Source organism: Thermothielavioides terrestris, chromosome 6 (genome assembly GCF_000226115.1).
Source record: "Thermothielavioides terrestris NRRL 8126 chromosome 6, complete sequence".
NCBI classification, from domain to species: Eukaryota; Fungi; Ascomycota; class Sordariomycetes; order Sordariales; family Chaetomiaceae; genus Thermothielavioides; species Thermothielavioides terrestris.
In genome coordinates, this window is record NC_016462.1 from 2,775,668 (window position 1) to 2,797,971 (window position 22,304).

General features: G+C 60.4%; 5 protein-coding genes across 5 annotated transcripts; 3 read left to right on the forward strand and 2 right to left on the reverse strand.

Annotated features, from left to right (window-relative positions):
* Window positions 1-1,091: 1,091 nt before the first annotated feature.
* Window positions 1,092-1,985, forward strand: THITE_131920 (uncharacterized protein; the record flags this gene model as incomplete). Its single annotated transcript, XM_003658054.1, has 2 exons — window positions 1,092-1,276; window positions 1,389-1,985. The coding sequence occupies 2 exons, from the start codon at window positions 1,092-1,094 to the stop codon at window positions 1,636-1,638; spliced, it is 435 nt and encodes a 144-aa protein (XP_003658102.1). The 3' UTR covers window positions 1,639-1,985.
* A 1,904-nt stretch (window positions 1,986-3,889) lies between these two features.
* Window positions 3,890-6,404, forward strand: THITE_2124598 (uncharacterized protein). Its single transcript, XM_003658055.1, has one exon. It carries the CDS (start codon window positions 4,033-4,035, stop codon window positions 6,310-6,312), a length of 2,280 nt encoding a protein of 759 aa, XP_003658103.1. The 5' UTR covers window positions 3,890-4,032; the 3' UTR covers window positions 6,313-6,404.
* Window positions 6,405-7,282: 878 nt separating this feature from the next.
* Window positions 7,283-8,467, reverse strand: THITE_124700 (uncharacterized protein; the record flags this gene model as incomplete). Its single annotated transcript, XM_003658056.1, has 3 exons — window positions 7,283-7,486; window positions 7,580-7,887; window positions 7,951-8,467. The coding sequence occupies 3 exons, from the start codon at window positions 8,465-8,467 to the stop codon at window positions 7,283-7,285; spliced, it is 1,029 nt and encodes a 342-aa protein (XP_003658104.1).
* Window positions 8,468-13,770: 5,303 nt separating this feature from the next.
* THITE_117019 (uncharacterized protein) lies at window positions 13,771-15,903 on the reverse strand (the record flags this gene model as incomplete). The annotated part of the gene is made up of 7 exons (XM_003658057.1): window positions 13,771-13,801; window positions 13,912-14,303; window positions 14,746-14,820; window positions 14,993-15,348; window positions 15,381-15,459; window positions 15,524-15,746; window positions 15,854-15,903. The coding sequence occupies 7 exons, from the start codon at window positions 15,901-15,903 to the stop codon at window positions 13,771-13,773; spliced, it is 1,206 nt and encodes a 401-aa protein (XP_003658105.1).
* Window positions 15,904-18,618: 2,715 nt separating this feature from the next.
* On the forward strand, window positions 18,619-21,402 carry THITE_75868 (uncharacterized protein; the record flags this gene model as incomplete). The annotated part of the gene is made up of 1 exon (XM_003658058.1): window positions 18,619-21,402. The coding sequence occupies one exon, from the start codon at window positions 18,619-18,621 to the stop codon at window positions 21,400-21,402; it is 2,784 nt and encodes a 927-aa protein (XP_003658106.1).
* Between the last annotated feature and the right edge of the window lie 902 nt (window positions 21,403-22,304).

Here is a 22,304-nt window from a genome sequence, read left to right on the forward strand (position 1 = left end):
AGGGCTCAGCTCTTTTTATCCGCGCTGTAGGTTCCCGCATTTGGCTGCAGATATTAAGAGGGAATGCAACTCGCGGACCTGGACACCGGACTTGGCTACTGTATAAAGTACGCAGACCGGCATTCATTTGGCGAGCGGAGAGAGGCTTGGTCTCTTCCCCATCTTCCTGTGAGACAAGCAGAGGCGAGCTTGACGGAAGCAGCCCTCCTCTTCACGGAGACAACGCGCGCCATTGGCACTTGGTTCCATTAGTTAGCGTTGGTGGAATCGCCGCTACGGCGTTCCTTCGTCCTGTGTTCCATACCTGTATGGTAGGAGGGAGTACTCCGTACTATGTCCACTCGCCTCATTGTGCGAATCCCCTCCGTCTGGCCTGGTTCCCAAGCCATGTACAGCAAACGCAGGGTCGCATTGATCCGCGAGCGTATCGACTACCCCGCATCGATCACAGATTATCCGGTGCACTCCGTTCGAGTCGAACGAGGACGATGAACACGGCTGGCTGCAGGACCCGTTATTGATCGTCAGGAACCGCGAGTGGTGCGGGAGATTGTCAGGCACATTCCCAATGGCCTGGACTCTGCTGGCATTTTCCGTTTTAGCTACGATGTACTGTCACAGGACTGGGTACACAGGTAAGATACTGTATCCTGTACACAATAAGCCCACATTCGGGCAGGAGGCAGCACTCAAGGATGGCCAAGACTCAACTACGGCCTTGGTGTGCCACAATGACCACTCAATAAATCGCCCCGCACCACGAGGCGCCATCCTCCGGAGGAGAATATGGCTAGCTTGCAGCCAGGCCCGGCGTGACACTGCGTCTGCCCGGCTCGGCCAAGACGCACATGCGTCCCTGGCTCAGCCGCTCGCTACCTGAGCTGCCCGTTCGGACTCGGCCCCATCCGATCCGCTCCGGAGACACAGGCCCGGTAGAGCCAGCAGCTCAGCCCACTGCTCCCGGCAACCGCAGGAACCCATGTGGTGGACGGGTATAAGGCAGAAACCCAACCCAAACCGGACCTTATGTCCTTCCTTACCCACGGCACCCGTGAGTATTTCAACCATCGGCAACCCCTCTAATAGCCAGCATGAAGCTCGCCGCTGCTCTCTCCCTAGTGTCCCTCGCGGCCGCGGCGGTCCTGGAGGCCCGCCACTGCGCCGGCAACAACTGCAACCGCGCGGTGACTGGCACCCGTCCGGGTCTGCTGCCCCTGGCGTCTCGGTCGTTGGACTGCTCGAGCTTCTTGCGCACGACCGTCATTCCGGCAGCAACGTGAGCCCTCCCACCATCACCACTGGATTGGATTACCCCCCACCTCATCATATCCATGCTCAAACTGGCAAAGAAAGGAAGAAGCATAATATTGACCGACACCACCCAACAGCACCGTCACGGTAACCGTCGGCGACGAGGACCTGTCGACGCCGACGCCGACCGCCCACGCAGCCGCCGCGCTCGCGGGGCGGCAGGTCACGGTCGTGCCGAGCTCGATCCCGGAGTACGCGGCCAACTGCGCCAACGCGGCCGAGTACATCTCGGCGTGCTCGTGCTTCGGCGTGACGGGGACGGTGACGACGGCGCCGAGGCCGAGCGTGACGGTCACGACCACGGTGGATTCCTGCGAGGATATCTGAGTGGGCGAAGAGAGAGAGCGAAGCCGGCGGGGGTGATGGGCTGCGGGTTGAACTGGCGTTGAGGTGTGGGGAGATTGTCACTTCCATGCCCGGCATCCGACATGCGAGAGGTGCATCCGTCTACCTCTGCGTCAACCGATGTGGTTGCGGGACGGAAGGCCTAGCTGAGAGCCGCCAAACTTGGCTCTTGAACGGCTTGCGAATGTTGACATGACGAATGACCAAGAGGACAAGGAAACTACCAAGAACCAGGTAGTTGGACCAGACGTCATTGCCGTGGGTGTCACCGTGGATCTGTCCCTTCGAGGCTCATATGGACGCGGCCAAGCTATGGGCCTGTAAGCTGCTTGAGGCTTGAGTGAGCATCACCACAAGGTAGGTAGCAAATGAGGCGGCGAGAGTCAGGGTACTGTCGGTGTTCCGCGCGAACAACTTGGGGCGTGACGAGATAATGATGAGCAGGTGATGGGATGGTCGAAAGGGGCTGGCTGAGAATCACGGGACCCTTGAAAGTAGGTAGCGCTCGGGCCACATTGCGCACCCATGCAGTTTTTGCAAATTGCAAGCGTGCACAGACCACTTACCCCCGACTACATAATCTCCGCGGCCCGGCCCCAAATCTTGCTCTCTTCTTTTCCTTTTCTTCTTCATACTTACCTTGATTGACGGCGCGGAGATCAAGAACACCGCGCCGTATGGCGGAGAGCCTGCATTGCACATCGTGGTGCTAGCCGTCATGAATTGTCCTTCGGGGCCGTTCCGGTCGTAATTTTTGCTGTCTTTCTCCAGAAATGGACCTCTTTTCGCTGTGTGCCCGGCCGCTGGTCGAGCCATGGAGAAAGGATTGGAGCTGCAACCAAGCTTTCCCTCTGCATTCTTCTGTGTAGCATGTTTGTCCATATTGACTCCGCTTCCCGTTACTCCCTTTGGGAGATGAGAACAGCAGAGTTTGGTCGTTCAAGTCGCTCAGCTTGGAGGTCGCAATTGGGGAAGCGGTTGCACGTCGTGTTGGCGACGCGGCCGACGGAGTTTCCATGGAGGGATGTCGCTGCTTTACACATGCCGGCAGCCAAGCGGCAGCCACCCGACAATCACATTCCTCGCGCACTATCAGGTTTGATGGGATCAACCTGGAAGTTATGGGGTCCCAGTGCAGTTTCCCCTTCCCTTCGTGTTTGACCAAGATTGCCAGCAAGCTCTGGTGCAAGCAATGACTCGCCGAGGTGCACACACAATGTAACAATTCCATACAAGGCGCACATTGTCTTGCAAAAGTGGCAGTGCGCCTGGAGGCCGCGAACGCGACCTCGGGACCACTGGAATGCATACGCTCTGTGGGGTGTTCTGAATCAATTATATGCGGCTGCCGCCTTCCTCATACTGCAGATACAGAGGAGTGTTTTTCTTGCCCGAATCTGCCGTCAATATCTGCTACATACTCGCAACACACGCAATGAGGCTGGCAATTTACTCCATGGCGCCTGATGAGATAGGTGGCGCTCGAAAACCGGACTTCTACCCACCAAGCAGGAATGTTCCGGCTGCAGACGGTGCAGCGCTTCCCCCACAGTGGGACTCCCCACCTACCCCACGCTGTAACTTAACGCTCCACGCCAGCGCCAGCGCCGCAGCGCTGAAGACGGAGTGCTCGGCACCGCGGGATTGTTCCTTGTTCGATGTTCACATGTCAGACGAAGCGCCTCCTCCCCTCCCCTTCCCCGTGACGCCATGAGTCGTGATTCGTGCTGTGGCCCACAGCGAGGTCGTGTGCCAGGTGGCCGCATCAGCATCTACCCGTACAAAGTCACTGCTTCCCTTTCTTTCCGTTCTCGACGGCGTTTTGTGTTCGGGGACAGTCGATTCCTTCGCCCCCCTTGATGAGAGTTCCTCTTTCCTTTCTTACAGCATCCCTGACTCCTCAACTCGGCCCACTTCGTCCCGCGTCGCTTGCCTCCTGGCTCACTGATTCAGATTGCTGGGGATTCGGTTCTTTGTGTCCCGGACAACCACCGTCCGATTCCCGGTGCCCCCGTCCTAACTAGACCCGGCGCACCGCAGGCCCATGTCGAAGGACGGGCAGCCGGGACTAGGAAGTAGTGTTGTGTGAACGACGACAACTTGAAAGCTAATCCGGGACCGGGACTCGCCAACATGATAGACCACTTGCTGGGGCGGCCGTCGGTCAAGTCGCGCAGGCTACAAGTCCTCGCCGTGCTCGCCTTCTGGTCCGCCTACTTGGTCAGGTATGTGCTCAGCCCTTCGCTGTTGAGGTCCCTGTACCTATCCCGCTGACAAGATCGGTCCAGAGGAAACAAGCATGGCCCCCCGCCGCTGCGCTTCCTGTCTCGCATGCTCTCCAAGCGGCTCACGGCATGGCAGACGGTCGTCGTCACCATGATCTACCTCTATGCGGCCCGCAACTTCAGCACCCTCGTCGGGCTCGCGAGCCCCGACCCGCTGACAAACATGTACGATGCCACCTATTTCCGCGCCACCTGGGTCCTTACCGCCCTGGACGCCGGCTTCTGGACCGCCATGAAGATCAGAAACAAGCCGCTGCGCGACCTGGCGAGCATCGTCTTCTCGGTCTTTTACATGATTGCCGCTGAGCAGGCCGACGAGAAGGTGCGCAAGGTGCGCGGCAACATCACGGTCGAGCACATGCGCATCAGTTGGAACAAGGGCCACCAGTCACCATACCTGCGCTTCTTCCAGAGTTTGCTGCGCCCGCGTCTCACCAAGTGGCCGCCTCGGCCGGTTCACATCGCCCGCCCCGCCGCCAGCGACTACAAGGAGCCCGTCTCGGCCTGGCTGTACTTTGACGGGCCCCTGTCTAAGCTGGAGCACTGCAACAATATCATCCTGGACATCCCCGGCGGCGGCTTCGTGGCTATGGACCCCAGGTGCAACGACGACAAGCTGTTTGCCTGGGCTACCAAGACCGGTTTGCCGGTCCTGAGCCTGGATTACAAGAAGGCACCCGAGTATCCCTATCCGTATGCGCTAAATGAGTGCTACGACGTCTACACGACCATCATCGAGACCCGCGGCCGGTGCATCGGGCTGTCCGGGACGCAGGTGCCCAGGGTGGTCATCACCGGCGACAGCGCTGGCGGGACTTTGGCGACGTCGACCACGCTCATGATCATCGAGAGCGGCTCGTCGCCGGCTCGTCGATTCCAAGGGAAGACCGACCTCCCTGTCCCTGCCGGGCTGATCCTGTCTTATCCCTCGCTCGACATGAACATCGGTAGTTGGATGTCAGACGAGCAGATGGCTCTGATCAAGGATCGCCGCATGCGCGGGACCAACAAGCGCATCATCCAGCGCAAGAGGTCGCAGTACAACGACCTCGTCGGGACGCCCCACCACTCCGACGATGAAGACGACCTGGCGCCGTCATCCAAGTCCCTCTCCAGCCCCGAGAGCGGCGGTCAACAGGCCGGCATCTCCGCCGATTCCTCCGTCACCTCCACCACCGAACACGTCCGCGGCCCGGCGGCGCCCGAGTACGCGCACTCGGGCCCGACAACGTGGAGCCAGGTCCAACAGGGCCCGCCGGCGCCCCCATCCCCCGTCGCCGCCGTGCCACCTCCCATTCCCACCACCTCCGACGCCACTCCGGCCCCCGGGCCGCTGACCTCCCCACCACACCCGGGCGCTTCGCACCACCCGGAGCCGATGCGCACGCGCCTGGCCATGTCCTCGATGATCTCGTACTTCAACGACCGCGTGCTCACGCCCGAGATGATGCGCGCCATGATCATCCTGTACGTCGGCCCGCACAACCGGCCCGACTTCTCGCAGGACTACCTGCTGTCGCCCATCCTCGCGCCCGACGTGCTGCTCGCCCGCTTCCCCAAGACCTACTTCCTCACGGGCGAGCGCGACCCGCTCGTCGACGACACCGTCATCTTCGCCGGCCGCCTGCGCCGCGTCAAGGCCGCCCTGCTGGCCAGCGGCGGCGAGCGCCTCGAGTACCGGGACAGCGACGCGTTCGCCGACGGCTTCGACGAGAAGGACGTGGCCGAGGTCGCGCTGATCCCCGGCATCAGCCACGGCTTCCTGCAGTTCCCCACCTTGTATCCGCCCGCGTGGAAGCTGATCGAGCGGACGGCCGGGTGGGCCGAGGATATCTTCGCGGAGGCGGAGAGGAGGGATCAAGAGAGGGACAAAGAGACGCGGCGGCTCAGGAAACCGCAGAGGGGTGGGACCGAGGGCGAGAACGGGAGGGGAAGACATCACTTTAGGCAGGAGTCGAGCGGCGACGAGGACCGGCCGTTGGAGATGAGCATGACCAAGTTGAGGGCGGCTAGGGCTGCGAGAGAGAGCAGTGGCACTGGGGAGGGGAAGAAGGCGGCGCGGGAAGCGGCCGCCGCCGCCGGGTTGCAAAGGGGCCGCAGAGCAGCAGACCTGGAGGGTGTGCAGCCACCTAGTGATGATGACGACCGCACCCCTACAGGACAGAGCGGCGACGAAGATGCCGGTCCCCGGAACGGCCGGCGCAAGAAGAATGGTGCCCGCCGCGGAAGGGCTAAAGACGAGGACGAGGACGAGGACGAGGACGAGGACGACAAGAGCCTCGTGAAGCTGGCCAGCTCGGATGACCTGCTCGGCAGGCGCATGCACGGTCTCGCCGGGGGGCTGACGCGGCTGTATGGAGATCCGGAGTAGGAGGGAGTTGACTCGCTAGGATTGGTGGCCCTGTGGACTCGGATAGATCTGCTGGTGTACAGTAGTACCTGGTGCCACAAAACCCTAGAGGATGTCTCGGACGGGCGCCTGGGCTGGGCTAGGCTGGGGGCCCACCCTAGCTGCGGTGTCGAGTAGCACATGGTGTCGAGTAGCACATGGGTGGCTAGAACATAGCTTGGCTCGCTCTGTATGTCCTCGGCTTGCCTGTAGTGTAGTAATAGTAGTAGTAGCAATATGTTCCAGTGTCATGACCAGTGCGTAGTGCGCTGATTCGGTCAACACTCAGCGACGCTCGTTTATCCCCACCCCCCTTGCCCATGTCAACGGAAGATAAATATCAATTTTTAAACTCGTTGCTATGAATGTTGAAGCTTGAATGTGAAGCAGCAGGGTAAACACTTTGCCATGGCCATATTGCGTAGGCATCTCTGCTGGAGAAACTTAAGCCAGGCGCGACGCGAGCTCTGCTCCATGAATCTGGCCAAGGCCCGACCTAATTTTCTCACCAGTGCACTCGCGATTCTTAGGCCCGTCCCGCCAGCGTAGTTATTTCTCCCGCCGCCAGAGACAGGGAGTGTTGGAGATGCAAACACGGCTCCGGGTGATATCGACCGGCCTGCGTGTTGGTGGTCAGTTTTCCACGACTAATTAACTACGAGGCATGAGCGGGTTGTGGCGTTTGACTCTGAGTACAGGGAAGAGAGTACAAGGATCAAATATGTTGCTGTGGTGGTCTCATCAGGAAGCGTAGGGTTCCGGAGCTGCGAGACCCCTCTCCCAGCAACAGCAGACTTTCGAGCCAACAATTACCTGAACTTCCCACCTAACGTGTCTATTTCTGCTGCAGTTTACATACATTAGTTCCGAAATATGCTCTTCCTTTAAAAGACCTGTCTCTCCGTCTAGTCCAGCCCTCCTCCCAGCTCAACAACAAACACTTGCGCCCCGCTCACAGATCACCCGCAACCTCCCACAACACCTCCGCCATCCGCCCGCCCTCCTGCCAGATCTCATCGTGGTCCCCTCCGGCCTCCATAACCCTCACCTCGGCCGCCTCCTCCCCTTCCAGCCGCGCCCTCATCGCCTCCAGCTGCTGATACGGCACGAGGGTATCCTGGCGACTCTGCACCAACACCACCATTCCCCTTGCTCTCTTCTCCTTCTTCTTTCCCCCTTGTTCATCCCCGTCCCCACTCCCATCCCCCTCCCCCTCCTCACCCCCCTCCTCCTCCTCCGCATCCCCAACCCACTCCCGCACCCAGCGCCCCTCACAAGTGGCAGGACACACGGCGCGCCAGACCGCCTCGTCGGGCCCGAACGCGCCCGCGGTAAACGCCCGGTACGCCTCGCGCAGGTGCGCGTACCCCGCCGGCGGCCGCGCCACAAACCCGGCCAGGTCGTACAGCCCGCTGAAGCCGACCACCACGGCGGGCTTGGGCACCGGCCCGGGCAACGGGACGGGGACGGAGACGGGGAGGCCCCAGCGCGCTGGGGACATGACGGCTTGCAGAGCCAGGGTGGCGCCGCAGGAGTGGCCTGCTAGGATCCAGCCGGGCTGGCTTTCGTGCTGGGGGTGGTGGGTGGTGGTGGTGGTGGCGGTGGTGGTGGGAGGGCCAGCGGCGAGGATGTCCAGCCGGCGGAGGAAGGCCAGCGCGGCGAGCACGTCGGCGATGTGGTCTGGGTGGCGGGCCGTTTGGGATGGTGCGGCCGGGTGCGGGGAGAGGCGGTAGTTGAGGGAGACGAGGCCGGCGATGTTGGGCTCGGTAGTGGTGGTGGTGGTGGTGGTGGCACGGCGGAGTAGGTTGGTGGCGGCGGGCGTGAAGGAGGACGCGGTGATCAGCGGGTCGCGCCAGGCTCCGCCGTGGATGAAGACGATCCAGGTGCCGCCGCCGGGGCGGCGCGGGAGGGAGTCGGCGGCGGGGAGCGGGGCATTGGGCGAAGTGTCGGCGGCGGGCAGCCACAAGTCGAGAGTCTGCTGGGCGCCGGCCGTGCCGAGCGGGAGGTACGGCACGCCGGTCTTGCGCCAGCCGATGGTGGCGGCAGTGCCAGCGCCGGTGCTGTCGTCGTCGGTTTGTCGCGTCCAGGGCACCGACGCCCATGCGGCCCAGTCCGCGCTGCTGCCGGGGGTTGGCATGGCGCCGGATCGCAGGTCGGAGACCGGAGACCAGAGACCGGATACCGGATACCGGAGATTGGAGGATTGGCCTTCGGCACCGATCAGGGTGACGGGTCCCGGGGGATGCCCCACTTTGCTCTCTGTTGTCTGGGGGGAAAGGTGGAAGGAGTGAGAGTGGACTCCCCCCCCCCCCCCCCGCTGTGGATCCTGCCCTCAATGCTCCGCAGCCGATGCCACCCGCACCAGCGGCCGCGCCCCTGCCCTCGGAGCGAGATGGGTCGTGGTTATAGAGGTCCCGCCAAGACTAATTTCGGAGGTTGCCGCTTACAAGTATTTACAATCGCCACGGGGTGAGCGGGGCCACGACGACTTAGAGCAACATCGACAATGCATAATCGCAAAGACTCGTAGCAACAACTTTACTAAACCTCAACCAAATCGAAAAAAAAGAAAACGAAGTTAACCCGCACCCTAACCTTGACCCTCACCCTAACCTTAACCCGAATCCTAACCAGCGGGGGGCTAGCGCCGCCCCCCGTACCCCCGGCGAACTAACCCGTGGCTAACCCGTGGCGATAGTGCAAACCCCTTGGCGGTCTTGGCGGGGTACTGACGCTGTAAAAACATTGCCGACAATTGGCCGAAATTAGTCTTGGCGGGACCTCTATAACCTCCAGCGCGAGATGGCTGCCGAGCGCCCCACTTCCCGGTGGCCCGGCTGGTATTCCGTGTCCGGAATTAGGTAAATACTGTGTGTCTTGGAAGTCAGCGGATAACTACCGTCTCGTTTTCTTTGGCAGGAAAGACCGATTCCTCCTTTTTTTTTTTTTCCTTTTTTTTCCGGCCCCGCCATTTCTTTCACTTTGGTTGAATCGCCGCAACGAGCAAGAATCACGATCAAAAAAAAAAAAAATCGCATTGCCCGCCACGCTGCGGGCCAGAGAGCCCCGCGGTGAACTGCCGGTGCCGGTAGCGTGAGCGGTGTGCGGAATAACTAATCGCTTACACACACAGCAGGGCCCGGCCGAATCGGGTGGCGAGCCGACCATGTGCGCCGGGCAGGGGCACTTCGGGTGTCGCCGATCGGATCTCTGGCGATCTGCGTTGCTGGGAAGAAAAAAGTACCGCGCGCGCGCAACCGCATATTGCCTGTCGCTAATGAGCCGTGGGCCGTGGCGCCGTGTACCGTTGCAGCATATAGGCGCAGGCTTCCGCGCGGCAGCCTGCAGCACGGGCGCTTCCCCATCTCCGAAGACAATCTTTGTCGCCAAGCTGAGGTGCTGCTTGGTTCCTTAGCTCCGCAATACGTGCAATAGGTCGGGAGATATTGCATCTGCCAGCTTGGCCGGGCCACCGGCTGCTGCTTGGGTATCCTCTCGGGACACATTTGTGGCTGCCGACATAACGAAGCCATTGGCATTTCCATATCGGCCGTGCTAAGCCGACGTGCGTGAGGCTCTGAGATGCGCCTCCGGCAACGTCAACCGTGCTCTGCCGCCGTTGGTGGAAAATCCCCGATCCAGATTGCGGGAGGCCAAGATCCTCTGGACATGTCATCCAAGACTTTTTGTCCCGTTTGCCCAGGCCGACACATGTTTCTCTGGGGAACGTGTATTATTAGGTGCAGCAGTGCTCCTCGTGTCATGTTCCACGGCTCTTGCTGTGTCACGGCCTGGCGGAGGCCGGCGGCGAAGTGCATCGAAGTTGTGTATCGGTGTCAGGCCACCCTTTCCCTGTCTTACCTGACACAAGATTGGGTAAGCATCCAGCTGTGAAAACCCGGATGATCATCGGAACTGTCCATGTGAGACGGGAGTTAGATGTCTGTGCCGGCAGCCTCCGCCGACAGCATCTCGTGTTGCCGCCTGCAGCCACGCCAGGCATCAGACGTGTCGACGGCACTAGAACTTCTACGATGGAGCAAATGTCCAGACTCTGCATGGGGTGAGAGTCCAGAAAGATGGTTCCAGCTCGAATAGAAACAAAAGCACCCAGCTGACGACCATCGTCACCTTGGGATGGCCTGATATTCCCGGTAAGTATTCCAGTAGCATGTCCAGAGTCGCAACTCAGTCTTGACCGCCCCGGGACGAGGTCGTCGGCTCGCGTCTCCATGTTCTCGAGCCCTGGAATGCATCAGCATGCAGCTTCGGGTCTTTGATTACGCAAGAATTAGCTGCATCAGCCGTGACTCGGTACTTTCGGGTCTCCGGGACCAACCTTGTGTAACAACTGTAACAACATATCCGATCCCTTGCTCCGAACGGCCGTCATTCTCAGCTTCCCCTGGAGGGCGGCAATACGGAAGCCTCCGATACGGAACAGAGGCCTCTCAGTGATGGGTCTACTGCCGAGGCTGCCGCGGTGCAGGCTGTGGCGAAGAGCGGGAGACTGAGGAAGGCCGAGCTGAACGTGCCGGAGTGGGTCAGGCCTCGGTTCGGGACCAACAAAGAGGGAGCGCTGTATGCGAGGGGCCGTGTCGTGTCAGTCTTAATGTCAGCCATGCTTGGTAAAGGGCGGATCTCGCTTGTGTTGTCCACACGGGCTCCGTGCTGCAGAGCTGGCTGGTGTTCAGGGGAGAGAGAAACTCTGGGAACGAGGGTTTGGAAGTGCTTTCTGCAGAGCATTCTTCGGGAGTAAAGTTCTGTAGACTGGCTCAAATGCATACTGGGGCAGAGGGGTCTTGGTTGTTGTTTGCACATATATCCGCATCGGTTTTATGTTGCGTGGTGTCTTGTTGCAATTACCCCTGAACCCCTAATTGGGCGTCAAAACCGCCGTTGATAGCTCGCATCACTGAAATCGCGCAATAACAACTTCTCTCTGGCAAATAACCTGAACCATGGGCATTTCACCTTATTCAGGAGAAGATACAGCCATAAAGCTGGACAAGGTCATCAACAACCTGCGCTGCTCTCATCGTAGGGCATGATATCTCCACAGCAGAGTAATGGGGCGCACACTGAGCTCTCCTCCCAAATATGAGAATAGCACAGTGTATCTATAACAAAACACACGACAAACCGTTGAGGAACTGGGAGAGTTCTCGCTAGATTTGTCTTGAAGTCACAGGTCCAACGATTCCTGTGCGACGGAAGGCTTGGTCGGGTTCCCCCTGAAACCATCCACAAAAGTTCTGGCTTGACCACCCCTCCTGTGTGACGACCTTCTACGCATGCACACATAGGAAGGGCACAACCGAAACTCATGCTTCGGGGAAGAGAGATGTCTGGCTTGAACGGCGTGTAAGTGGAGGAAGATGGGGGATGGGGTCGGGAATCTGGGATGATGTGTTATTGCTCGCGACGTTCTACTGCGTAATTAGAAGCTATTTCACCGATAAGTATGACCTGGATCGTTGTTGCACAGCCAGGAAGTGACCATGGCTGACCAAGCATGTTCTACTCTGGTTGGAGGGTGTGCTGTGCCTCACTGCTGAACCTCTGGACACACAGCCAGGATGCGGCGTCGTAGCGGAAATATCTCCGTGCTTGGTATCCGCACTTCGTTCCAGAGGTTGTGAGCTAGTGTAGTATAATGTAGTGCGTACTAAGTTGATTAGTTAGTGTAGTGTTCTCCGTCCGCTAGTGTAGCATTCGGAAAGCTTCCGTGAGCCACCACCGAGCAGTGCGCGCCACCGACGTGCAGCAGATCCTGTCGGCCAAACGAACCAAGACATTCGATCATGAAAAAAGGGACGAGAGGATCTCCGTCCCTGTGTCTGGGCTTTTGCTTATTGTTCCCTCTTCGGCGCAGATCGCACGGTGCGTCCTGCGGACTTGGATGCCTCATGTACGGAATATTCCGTACATCAGGTACTTTCTGTGGCGGACATACTGCGTACTGTGGTACACTGGGGACCTTTGTGGTTCTCGAATGGCAGACATTGGAGCTGTCTCCGAGGCTCGACGGGATCATCCTGGATACGCTAGTGATATGGTAACCCCGGGGTTCACCCACTCGCGCCCCGGCAGTTGCCGGTCCAAAGAGGAGGTGAATGGCAGAGAGTGGGGCTGGCTTCGAGAATTGAGATGGTGGGGAATACTCCGTACTCCGTCGTGATCGATGCCGAGCCCATCGACACCCAAATGATGCTTAAAGGGTCTGGAAGGACAACAAAAAGGTTCTCCGAAGAAGCTCTAGCGCCCAGCTGTAAGGCCCTGAAGGCTACTCAGTACATGATGAGGGAGAGTTGTACATAGTTATTGCTCTGGGTGGTATTGTAGTGTAGATAGACGCTTGGGGCGCCAGGTTCGGCTGGCCGGCATCTTGCTGGATCTCGCTGATCCCGGCGTCCTCCCAGGCATCTGGGATCACGAAGATCATTGGTCTCTCTGTTGCTCCGTGACCGCATCACGTTAGTCTGTAGTGTACGTAAGCTTGGCTATACTAGGTAGTCGGCCTTGAGGCTCGGCGGCGGCGGCATAGCGTGCGTAAACATGGTACTGGGCTTGTCGTCTCCGTCTCGTCGGGTTGCGCCATGAGGGTTGCGGCCAGGGGTGCCCCGGCCAGCGGCTCTGTTTGCGACATTCCAGATGTCTCGAAAGGAGTAAAAGGGGGAAGCAGAAGGCAGCGTCGGGCACGTGGAAAAGACGGGCGGGCTGCGCTCTGCGCCCGCTCAGCCCCTTTGCTTTTGCTTCAAGAGGCGTCGTTACACTAAGTTAACGTTACGGAGTACTAGTGTATATACTGTGCCCATCCATACGGTCAGCCAGCGTGGACAGATGGAAAGAACTGAGATCGGCGGCGTTGAACTCGGAAGGCATCCGACAGGGGCACGCCATTGTTCAGGCTAACTGCCGACTTGGTGACCATCGGCCGGATAGCGTCTACGACGAGGTCTGTGTGTTTGTGGCCCCGAAAGCAACGTCGGCGATGCGGGTGTCAGCAAATGCGGATTAGTTTAAAAATCAAAAATCCGTCAGTTAATGCATCCAGAGGGCAGTGAAGCGCAGAGCTTTGGGTGGAGTTGACTTTAATCCTTGTTCTCTCGGCTCCGAAGTCCGAATTAGTGTCGTGGACACTACACCACTAGAGGTTGTTTCAACTTTCAAGGGAGGTTCTGGCTGACTTGAACCACCCCACCTCTGTTGTTCCAAAGAGTTGGCTCTGTGATCCTTTCGCATCCGATTGGCTGCTGTAAGAAAATTGGTGGCTTCGAAGGAGCCAGCCATGGACCGGACTTATCCGCTGTGTACTTGAACTGTCGACGTAATGAAGTCGCTCCAAGGCCCAAAGGCTTTGGATTGGAGGCAGAAAGACGCTGCAGGACGCGTGGAAAATACACTACACGAATGTGATGCAAAATTCGATGTTAGACTTTACTCCGTAATCTTATTGCGTTCCGTCAATCTGCGGGGGGAGTGCAGCGTGTGCGCGGATCCCTTCAGCCTCTCCGCCGTGAGCCGTGAGCTCGCCGGGTGTCTCTGCCGTGGAATGTGGTCCAGAGCGTCAGCGCTTACCGTGTCCAGTCAAACCACTCATTCGTGTCCGTCGGTTCGGGACCCCGTGGTCGGGCTCCCGCTCCCTCTGATGCCTGATGCTTCATCTGGTGTGCCCCATCGACCGCCGCCAACAGACCCGGAGGGTTGCACTGCATAATATCGAAACGGTATCGTCTGCGCGACCCCAGCCGAGGCTCGTCAGCCAACAGGCTTTTGCTCGCTGATTTGACCTGTTCTGGGGATGCGGTGCGAGCCCTGGCAGTCGGCGACTTCAACATCAGGAGCATATGCAGCAGCACGCTGTCCAACACTCGGCGCCCACCCACGGTCGGGCTCGACCGATGTCCTTTGTCATTAGTAGCCAGCTCGTGCGGGAGCCCTTCGCTCCAGCGCGGCGTGGCAACCCTTGACTGAGATCAAACGCTTGCAGTGGACGGCGGGGGCGCAGAAACGGACAGACCGAACGAACTTTGAGGCGCCTGTGGATGGAAGTGACTTCCTAAACTCGAAATGTTGTCCGTTTGTTGGGACATCGTGCCTTCCTGCTCCTGTTTGCAATCCTGGTTCGGCTGTTGCAACACGGCACGGATCCCGGAGTTCTGCGCCAAGGAAAGGCGCCTTCTCAGCTTGCGACTTCCCTGCGCGTTATTCCTCGACCCGAGCGGAGCGTTGCGCGTGCCAGAGTACCGTGGTCGGTACAATCAACGGCGAGACACGGAGGTACTTCCTTGCGGCGCAGGGTAGCACACACAGACATCGCCGGGTGGGGCGGTCTAGGCTGAATCGAGCGTCACTTGCATGGCTGGCGCGGAACTTCCAGGTTCCTTCGGCAGGAACAGGGCTGGTTCTTACAGCCCCTCGTGGGCCGCCACCACAGCGTTGACGGTCGCGCACCACGAAATTCAGACGTGTAATCATGGCTTGCCGCTGCGTGTTCTTATGTCAGCAGATACTTAGTGTAGAGGTAAGTGAGGCTTGCTGTGCCGTGGACGCACGATCTCGTTGGAAAGTGCGGAATACAATAAGTTACACTGGTAGTTAACGTTACCATGGTTGACCGTTGGTAGCGTACAAGAACACAACACTTGGTGTAACTTACACTAGTTTCACTAAATATTTCCGTAGTGCGCTCACCTAGCGTGCGACCCTTGCACACGACCGACATGTGCAGAGCCGGGAAGTCGGAACCGGGAGCGCTGCCGCGTCCTCCGGTTGGCCAGTGCTTCAGTTCCGATCGACAGTCAGCGCTCGGCAATGTCCCATGGTCCATGGATACCAAAGTCTCGTGCATTGGCTCCTTTTGAAACGGTTGGCGCGAGGGTGTGATGGTCAGTGACATCCTGGCCAGCGCCTTCCCTGCCCGACCCCGAGCTGCACTTCCCCACTGGGCCGCTTCAACCTCCCGTTGCCGGTTGATCCAGGCTGAGCATGGCCCGCGTGTTGAAGAATCCTTGCCTGTACCGAAGTAGTATACCCACTCCGCGCACTAATTTGCGAATCTGCACGGAGCCCAGCAGCTCCACGGTCTCTAGCCCTCGGCATTGACTGTCGACTCCGGACGAAAGGCTGTTGGGAGGGAGTTGGTGGCCAGTGACTCGGCCGCGCAGAACACCGAACCAGAACAACGAACCGTCGGAGAAGCGACACGGCGTCGTGATCGCCAGTTGTCCATATCCCTAGAGTTCTCAGCCGAGCCAGCGCCCGGAGACGGGAGCCGGCGCCGCCATTGCCAGCGGAAGAAAAGCAGGCCAAAATACACCAGAGAAACGAACAAGTAACAGGAGCAGGCAAGGTGAGGTTCTCTTTCCCCAAAATGCGACTTCACGTTGCATTCGTCCACCCGCGTCTGATTACTGTGCACAGTATTGCAGGGCAGACCCGGACCTGGGCAATTGAATTGTTGATGTGTGCCGACGAGAAGCCACAGGGGGGAACAAGTGGCCGACGAAGCAGAACCCACCTGCGGAGCGGCGCCAGCCTGGTGCAGACTGCACTCCGGTGGACCCCCATTGGAATGAATGCGTGGAAGACGTTCGATCAATGGGGTGTCTTCCTTTGGCGAGCCGAATTCCGAATGCTTGCCGCACATGAATGAAGCACCCCACATCCATCCCGCCCTTTGATTTCTTCCAGTTTCAGGATTGATGTTAACTACATGATCAGTTCGTTTGGAGCCAGGACGCCGTGGCGCTCGAATCGCCGACTGCTACTGAGCACACGCCTCTGTATGTACTGTACAGTTTCCGCACATGGGATACGGTCGGGTATTGGGTGGAAGACCTCCAAGACTGCCTTACCTCCTCCTGGGATGAGATACCCGCTGCTAAATCAGGTCCTGAAGTGTACTGTACCTGGCCCTACCCGGGTCCCAAGCCCGTCCCGCCGCAGCGGATGACAACCGTCATAGGGGTACCCACCACTCGCCCACCTCACCTCACCGGGCGGATCTTCGCATCGTTACCAAGATCCAGCGGGGATGTGGGGCGTCTTCAGTTCACTTGTTCGGGCATAACTGTGCAGGTAGAGATGAGGATGTTGTTGGCCGCCGTCAACACCTTGGCCTGGATCGGATCTTGGAAAGACTGCCACCTTCGCCCATGGAGGCTGAAATCCCCCGGAAACCACGCACTGTACGGAATACAATCAACCCTCGCTCGCTCCCGACTCCCGAGCCGCCCACGCGAGGAGAGCCTTGTCAATCGGTGTCCAGCTTGCCGACCTCCCGACTAATTAGAAGTAATCCGTAACAACGGAGTATGCGGCACAGTACACTTCAGTACTCGGTATTCCGTACACCATCCCGTCAACTCGTTTTTGCAGAGGATTGGCTTGCTGCACAGCAAACGTCTTCACGACCCTCCGGCAGTGGCGCTGGAAACGCAAACCCAAGGCCAGTCTGTCATTTGTGTCCCTGGCAGCTGGATAGCTCTCACGCAGCGTCTGCCAAAACCGAACTTCTCAAGCACTGTCGCCCTTGCGAAACTTTGGAAGGGGAAGTCAGCACGGAGAAGCAATCCCTGCGCAGCGCTAACCAACTCCTCGTCTCGGTCTCCACGCCACGAGCCGGATCCCGGGCACAGCCGCTGGTCTGTAGCTGACACCGTACGCATAACCAGAACGTCTATTCCGTACTGTGGACACCCTCTCGCACCCTGTCCCCGGCATGGTAACTTATTGGATCGAGACCGAGCAGTTGTATTGTAACGAAGTCAGGTAGTTAAACGACCGCGGTATGATTTCAAACTGGAACCCTGGATGCTGCCAACTAACTACGCTAGCTTGAATGGGGAGCATGGGGGACGTTGCTCCAGTACCTGGTAACTTTGTTGCTTTTCCGCTGCTTCAACGCACGCGCTCTTCAACGGCCTCGCTTCTTCCTCCTTCACGTCACCCAACCCCGCGCCTCCGTCGTCGTTGCTGCATGTGCCCGTTGCCGCCGCCCCGCCGCTGAGAGACGGAAACGGGTGCAAGCGCGCAGCGCCTCACGGATCCTCCATCCTCGCCAGGCTCGCCTGCTTTGCCATTGTTTCTGCCGCCTCCAGGACTTGCTGCCAGCATCCCCGCCCCTTGGCCTCGTTCTCCCGAAGGGACTCCCCGGCCGGCGACTGGCAACGACCGACTGGCGACTGGCGACCGAAAGCATTGGCGAGCGCCTGGTTCGGTCGTATTGGCCCGCCTGCCTGCTCCGTTTTTCGTTCCTCCAGCACCCTCCAAGCACGCCAGACTGCGCGTTGGTACGGCTTTTTCACAGGCCTTTGCCGCGTCGGTTTTGCCGGCGCCGCACCCCAGTCCGACGCACGACTTGCTGATCCGCAAGCTCGCAAGCTAGCAGACCAGATGCGCTTCAGGGATCCCTGCCGGCCACCCACGGATGCTACTAAAAGGCCCGCTTCATAGCGCATGGTTGTATTGCGGCGGCCCCAGCACCAAACGGCTCAGCTGCCGACCACCCCGACTGCTCCCTGGCTGAGCGAGCCTCTGGGTCGAGGACACCGGCAGACGGCCTGCGGGCTCAGAGCGGCATTAAGGTTGCACGGCGTTGCAACACCGCAAAATACCACCCCGGGACTTTTGAACACGGGGCGTCCGTCCTGGAGGATGCTTGGGACGGGACCGAGAACGGCCAGGATCTGAGACACGACACCGCGGGGGGGCTGCTGCCGCCTCGCCAGGCTTTCCGGCTGCAACTCGACCGAAATTACTCGCCTGCAGTGGGGAAGGGCTCGTGGACCACCTGCCAGCGGCATCACCAAGCACGGAAGCCTCCGTTTGAGGGAAGCCGAAGAGCTCTTGTGTGCGTGCCTGCGTGCGTGCAGCAAGCTGCCTGCGTGTGCGTGTGCGGCTTGGTTGCGCCGTCTTGTTTGAGTGTGTGGAGTGCGGGGAGCTCTGTGGTGCTTGGTTCTCCATCGAAGGGTGTGTGGGCTTATCCATACATCCGCACTCTGCACTTGGTTTGCGTGTGGACTGGAGCGGCCGGGGTGTGGAGGGAGAACAGAGTCGGAGAGCAAGGCAGGCTAGTCTCGGGTCTAAGTCTTCGCGCAGCAACTTGCTGACCACAAGAAACATCTCGGCGACTCTTGCCCTCGCACTCACCCGACAATTTCCCTCCCCTCTGTCTGTATGTTTCTTGATCGGCAGCTGCCGCGACTCCATCCTCTCGGGGACGCCGCGGAGACGGTTCCGAACCAGACTGCCGGAAACTGTCTCTCCAAACAAGCCGACACCATGGCGTCCGCGTCGCACAACCCGTATCTTCGATCTCCCAACCCCTCAGCGCGGCCTTACGACTCGTCCGCCGCCTCGTCGGCCACGTCGCCCAAGGCAGGGGAGCAGTACCTCGGCGGCCTCGTGAGATCGAATGCACACGATAGCAGCGCGATCCCGAGCGCGAGAGCGAGCCAGCCGCCGCCGCCGCCTTCTCACCCCCGAGCTATCCCACCACCCCTCCCCTCAGCTCACCATCCTCCGCCCGGCCCTTTCCAGCCTTACACGCCTGCTACGTCGGCGACGACGTCATACATGGAGCGGGAATCCCTGCCGTCGAACGAATCGGTGGCCGGTACGCCCCGGCCGTCGCATGCGCACCTTCCGGCGTCCCGCAGCAACAGCATGCAGGCCCAGAAGCGGGCGTACCGGCAAAGGAGGAAGGACCCGAGCTGCGATGCGTGCCGGGAGCGGAAGGTCAAATGCGATGCGACCGAGACCACCAGCTGCTCGGAGTGCTCAAGCCGGGGCGTCAAGTGCCAGTTTACCAAGGAGACCAACCGCCGCATGTCGTCCATCAAGCAGGTGCAGGACCTCGAGAAGCAGATGGAACGGATCCGGCGCGAGAACAGCAGCCTCCGCCGCATGCTGCAGGAGCGCGACGGCCGCCAGTTCGACATGGACGTGGACGGCGTCGAGCAGCTGCCCCTGCAGCTACCGGAGATCGGCCAGCCCCCGAAGCGCAAGAAGCGGCCGGCGGGCCTCCACAACCTCGCTCGGGTCAGATCCAATCTGCGGAACTTTTCGCGGGGGATTTGGAAGCCGCCGGTCCCCTACCGGCAGGCTGCGGCCCCCGAGCTGAGAGACTTCCAGCACTCCCTGCCGCCGCGGCAGACCACCGAGGCGCTGCTGCGGGCCTACTACGCCTCGACACACTCGATGACCCCGATCCTGCACTGGACCACCTTCACGCAGACGATCGACGACATCTACCGCCAGGGGAACCCGCTGCGCGTCTCCCAAGCCTTCATGTCGATGTTCTTCGCCGTCTTGGCCGTGGGCAGGCTCTTCACTGCAGAAGACGAGCAAAACCGCGTATATCCGGCCCCGGCGCTGCTGGAGTCGGCGCGGTTGATGATCGATCCGTGGTGCAACGACTTCGACCTGGACCACGCCCGCGCGCTGGTGTTGATCACGATCGCCTTGAACGAGCTGAACCTGAAGTCGGCGGCGTGGAGCTGGCTCGGGAGCGCGGTCAGGGTGGCGCAGGACCTTGGTCTCCATGCCGAGCCCGCGACGGCGTCCCTGATCGAGAACGAAATGCGCCGGAGGACATGGTGGACAATCTACATCCTCGACCGGAGCCTGGCCGTCGAGCTCGGGAGGCCGATGCTGATCGACGATTCCGACTGCGACGTCTCGTTGCCGGCAGCGATCGATGACCATCACCTGTCGGAACGCGGCCAGCGGCTTCCGGATGGCGTCGAAGCGCTCACCCACTCGCTCCTCGCCATCGTTCATGTCGTGCGCTCCTACCCGGCACTGGGAAGGGCCCTCGCGTCGCCCGTCATCGCGCCGACGCGCCTGGCGACATTCGACCAACACTTCGCCGCGTGCCGGCGCACCTTTCCGCCGGCCTGCAACCCCGCGAGCTCCGCCGCCCTGATACCCACTTTCCTCAACCCCCTGACCTACCTCCTCCACGCTCGCCTGCTCCTGCACCGGCACAACCTGCTTCCATCATGCCCTCCCGATGTCCGGCTAATAGCCATCGAGCAGTGCATGCACACGGCGCTCGAGACGGCCGCGCTTTTGTCACGCACCTCCACCGCCTCGCTCGCCGAGGGCGCCACCGCCCTCCTCACCACCCACGTCTTCCGCTGCGCCCTGATCCTGCTTCTGACGGGCTGCTTCGAGCAAGCAGCCGAATGCACCCGGGCTCTCGCCGCCATCAACAACCACCGCGACGTCGCCGTCCCCTGCGGCCGCTTCCTCGCCTTCTTCATCTCGGCGCTGTCGTCTCGACGAGCCGAGATCGCAGCCTACCTCTCGCAGCAGCAGGCTCCTCCGCCCGCCGCGCAGCCGCCGTCGCCGTACGGACCGCCACCGCCACCGCCGCCGCCGCCACACGGCCCTTCGCCCGCGGCCGTGCACGACGCCCTGATGCGCGACGAGGAGCTGCTCGCGTACGTCAGCGCCGACATGCAGGCGGGGCTCGACACCGCCTGGGTTTGGGCTGGCAGCACCGAGCGCGAGCCGACCGCGCCGCTGCCGGCGCCGGCGCCGGCGCCCGGCAAGCTCAGCCTGTACAGCGCCGAGGCGAGGTCCGGGCTGACTGGCGAGGAGCGGTGGGATTGGGGCCCCGGCATGGCCGGCTGGGAGAGGCTGGAGAGCGAGTTGCGGAGGCTCGCCAGCGGCGAGCTGGGGCCGGCCGCGGGCACGACTTCGGCCGCGGCGATACCGAACCCGCCGGTGCAGGCACAGGCACAGGCGCAGCATCAGGGGTGGAATGCTGCTGCTCCTGCTGCTGCTGTTCCCCCGCCGGCGTTGCCGCCTCTGTTGCCGCAGCACCAGCACCAGCATCAGCATCCGCCTCCGCACCAGCCTCAGCACCAGCACCAGCCTCATGGGGGTATCAAAGTGGAGATGGGAGCGCAGGATGCCAGGATGGAGATGGCCGCGTTGCCGCCGATAGCGGCGCCGGGCCAGCGGCCGAACCAGGGCCGCGCGTCGGTCAGTCCGACGGCGGGGACCAGCGGGAAGAGCAAGAGCCAGGAGAGGATCAGCATCGCGAATATCATTTGAATGGGCGGAGTGGGGTTGGTGTCTCCCTCGGAACGGATAGAGCGACGGCGGTGCACTGGGCTACGAGCAGGGGTGAAGCGGCTGGAGGGCAGGGCTCGGCATGGGAAACTCGGGGAGAGGGGAAAGGGATTAGTCCTAGAACGAGGGGGATCTGACGACGACATGACCACGATTGCATGAGACGTCACGGCCGACCGATCCAGCACGCATCACCGTCACGCCACCTCACACCGCACGTCTTCGAGGCCACACCAACTGCGCACTTCACCTCATCGGCTCTTCGGGGGAAGATGTATTGTACGGCAAAATGTACAATCCTCCCACCACGCCGGAACCAGCCGGACACCTGCCGTTGGTCCACACGGGCGCGTCGCCGCGTCGAGTCATTCAGAATCCCGACTAGCAGCCGCGAACCCTCCTTGACCACCCAAACCCACGCGTCTTAATTCTTACCTTTTCCCGCCTCCGCGGCACGAGACGAGTCCACGAGGCTCACTCGACATGCAGCATTCTCATTTCCAATTTACACATACATACAACGCGTACATACATACCTTACGCACAGACGCAGGTATATACGTATTTACCTACCTACATACTCACACCACCATCATATCTGCCCACCCTCCGCCGCTGGCGAAGCTCGGCTGGCAACAGGGAGGGAGAGGCGCGCACCAACCTGCGTGGCCTTGGGTGCTTTTCCCCGCTCCCTCTCTCCTCGTGTCGTCTGTTTCCTGCTTCTAGACGAGACCACTTCTGCGTCTGCGAGATCACGCCGCGTTCTGTTGTTCTGCGAGGACACGTCAGGCGGGCTACGCGATATGATATGCTGGCCGGGTTCTTGTTGGTGTTGTTATACTGTTTGTTCTTGGTGGTGTGGTGCTGGTGATTTTCCGGATTGG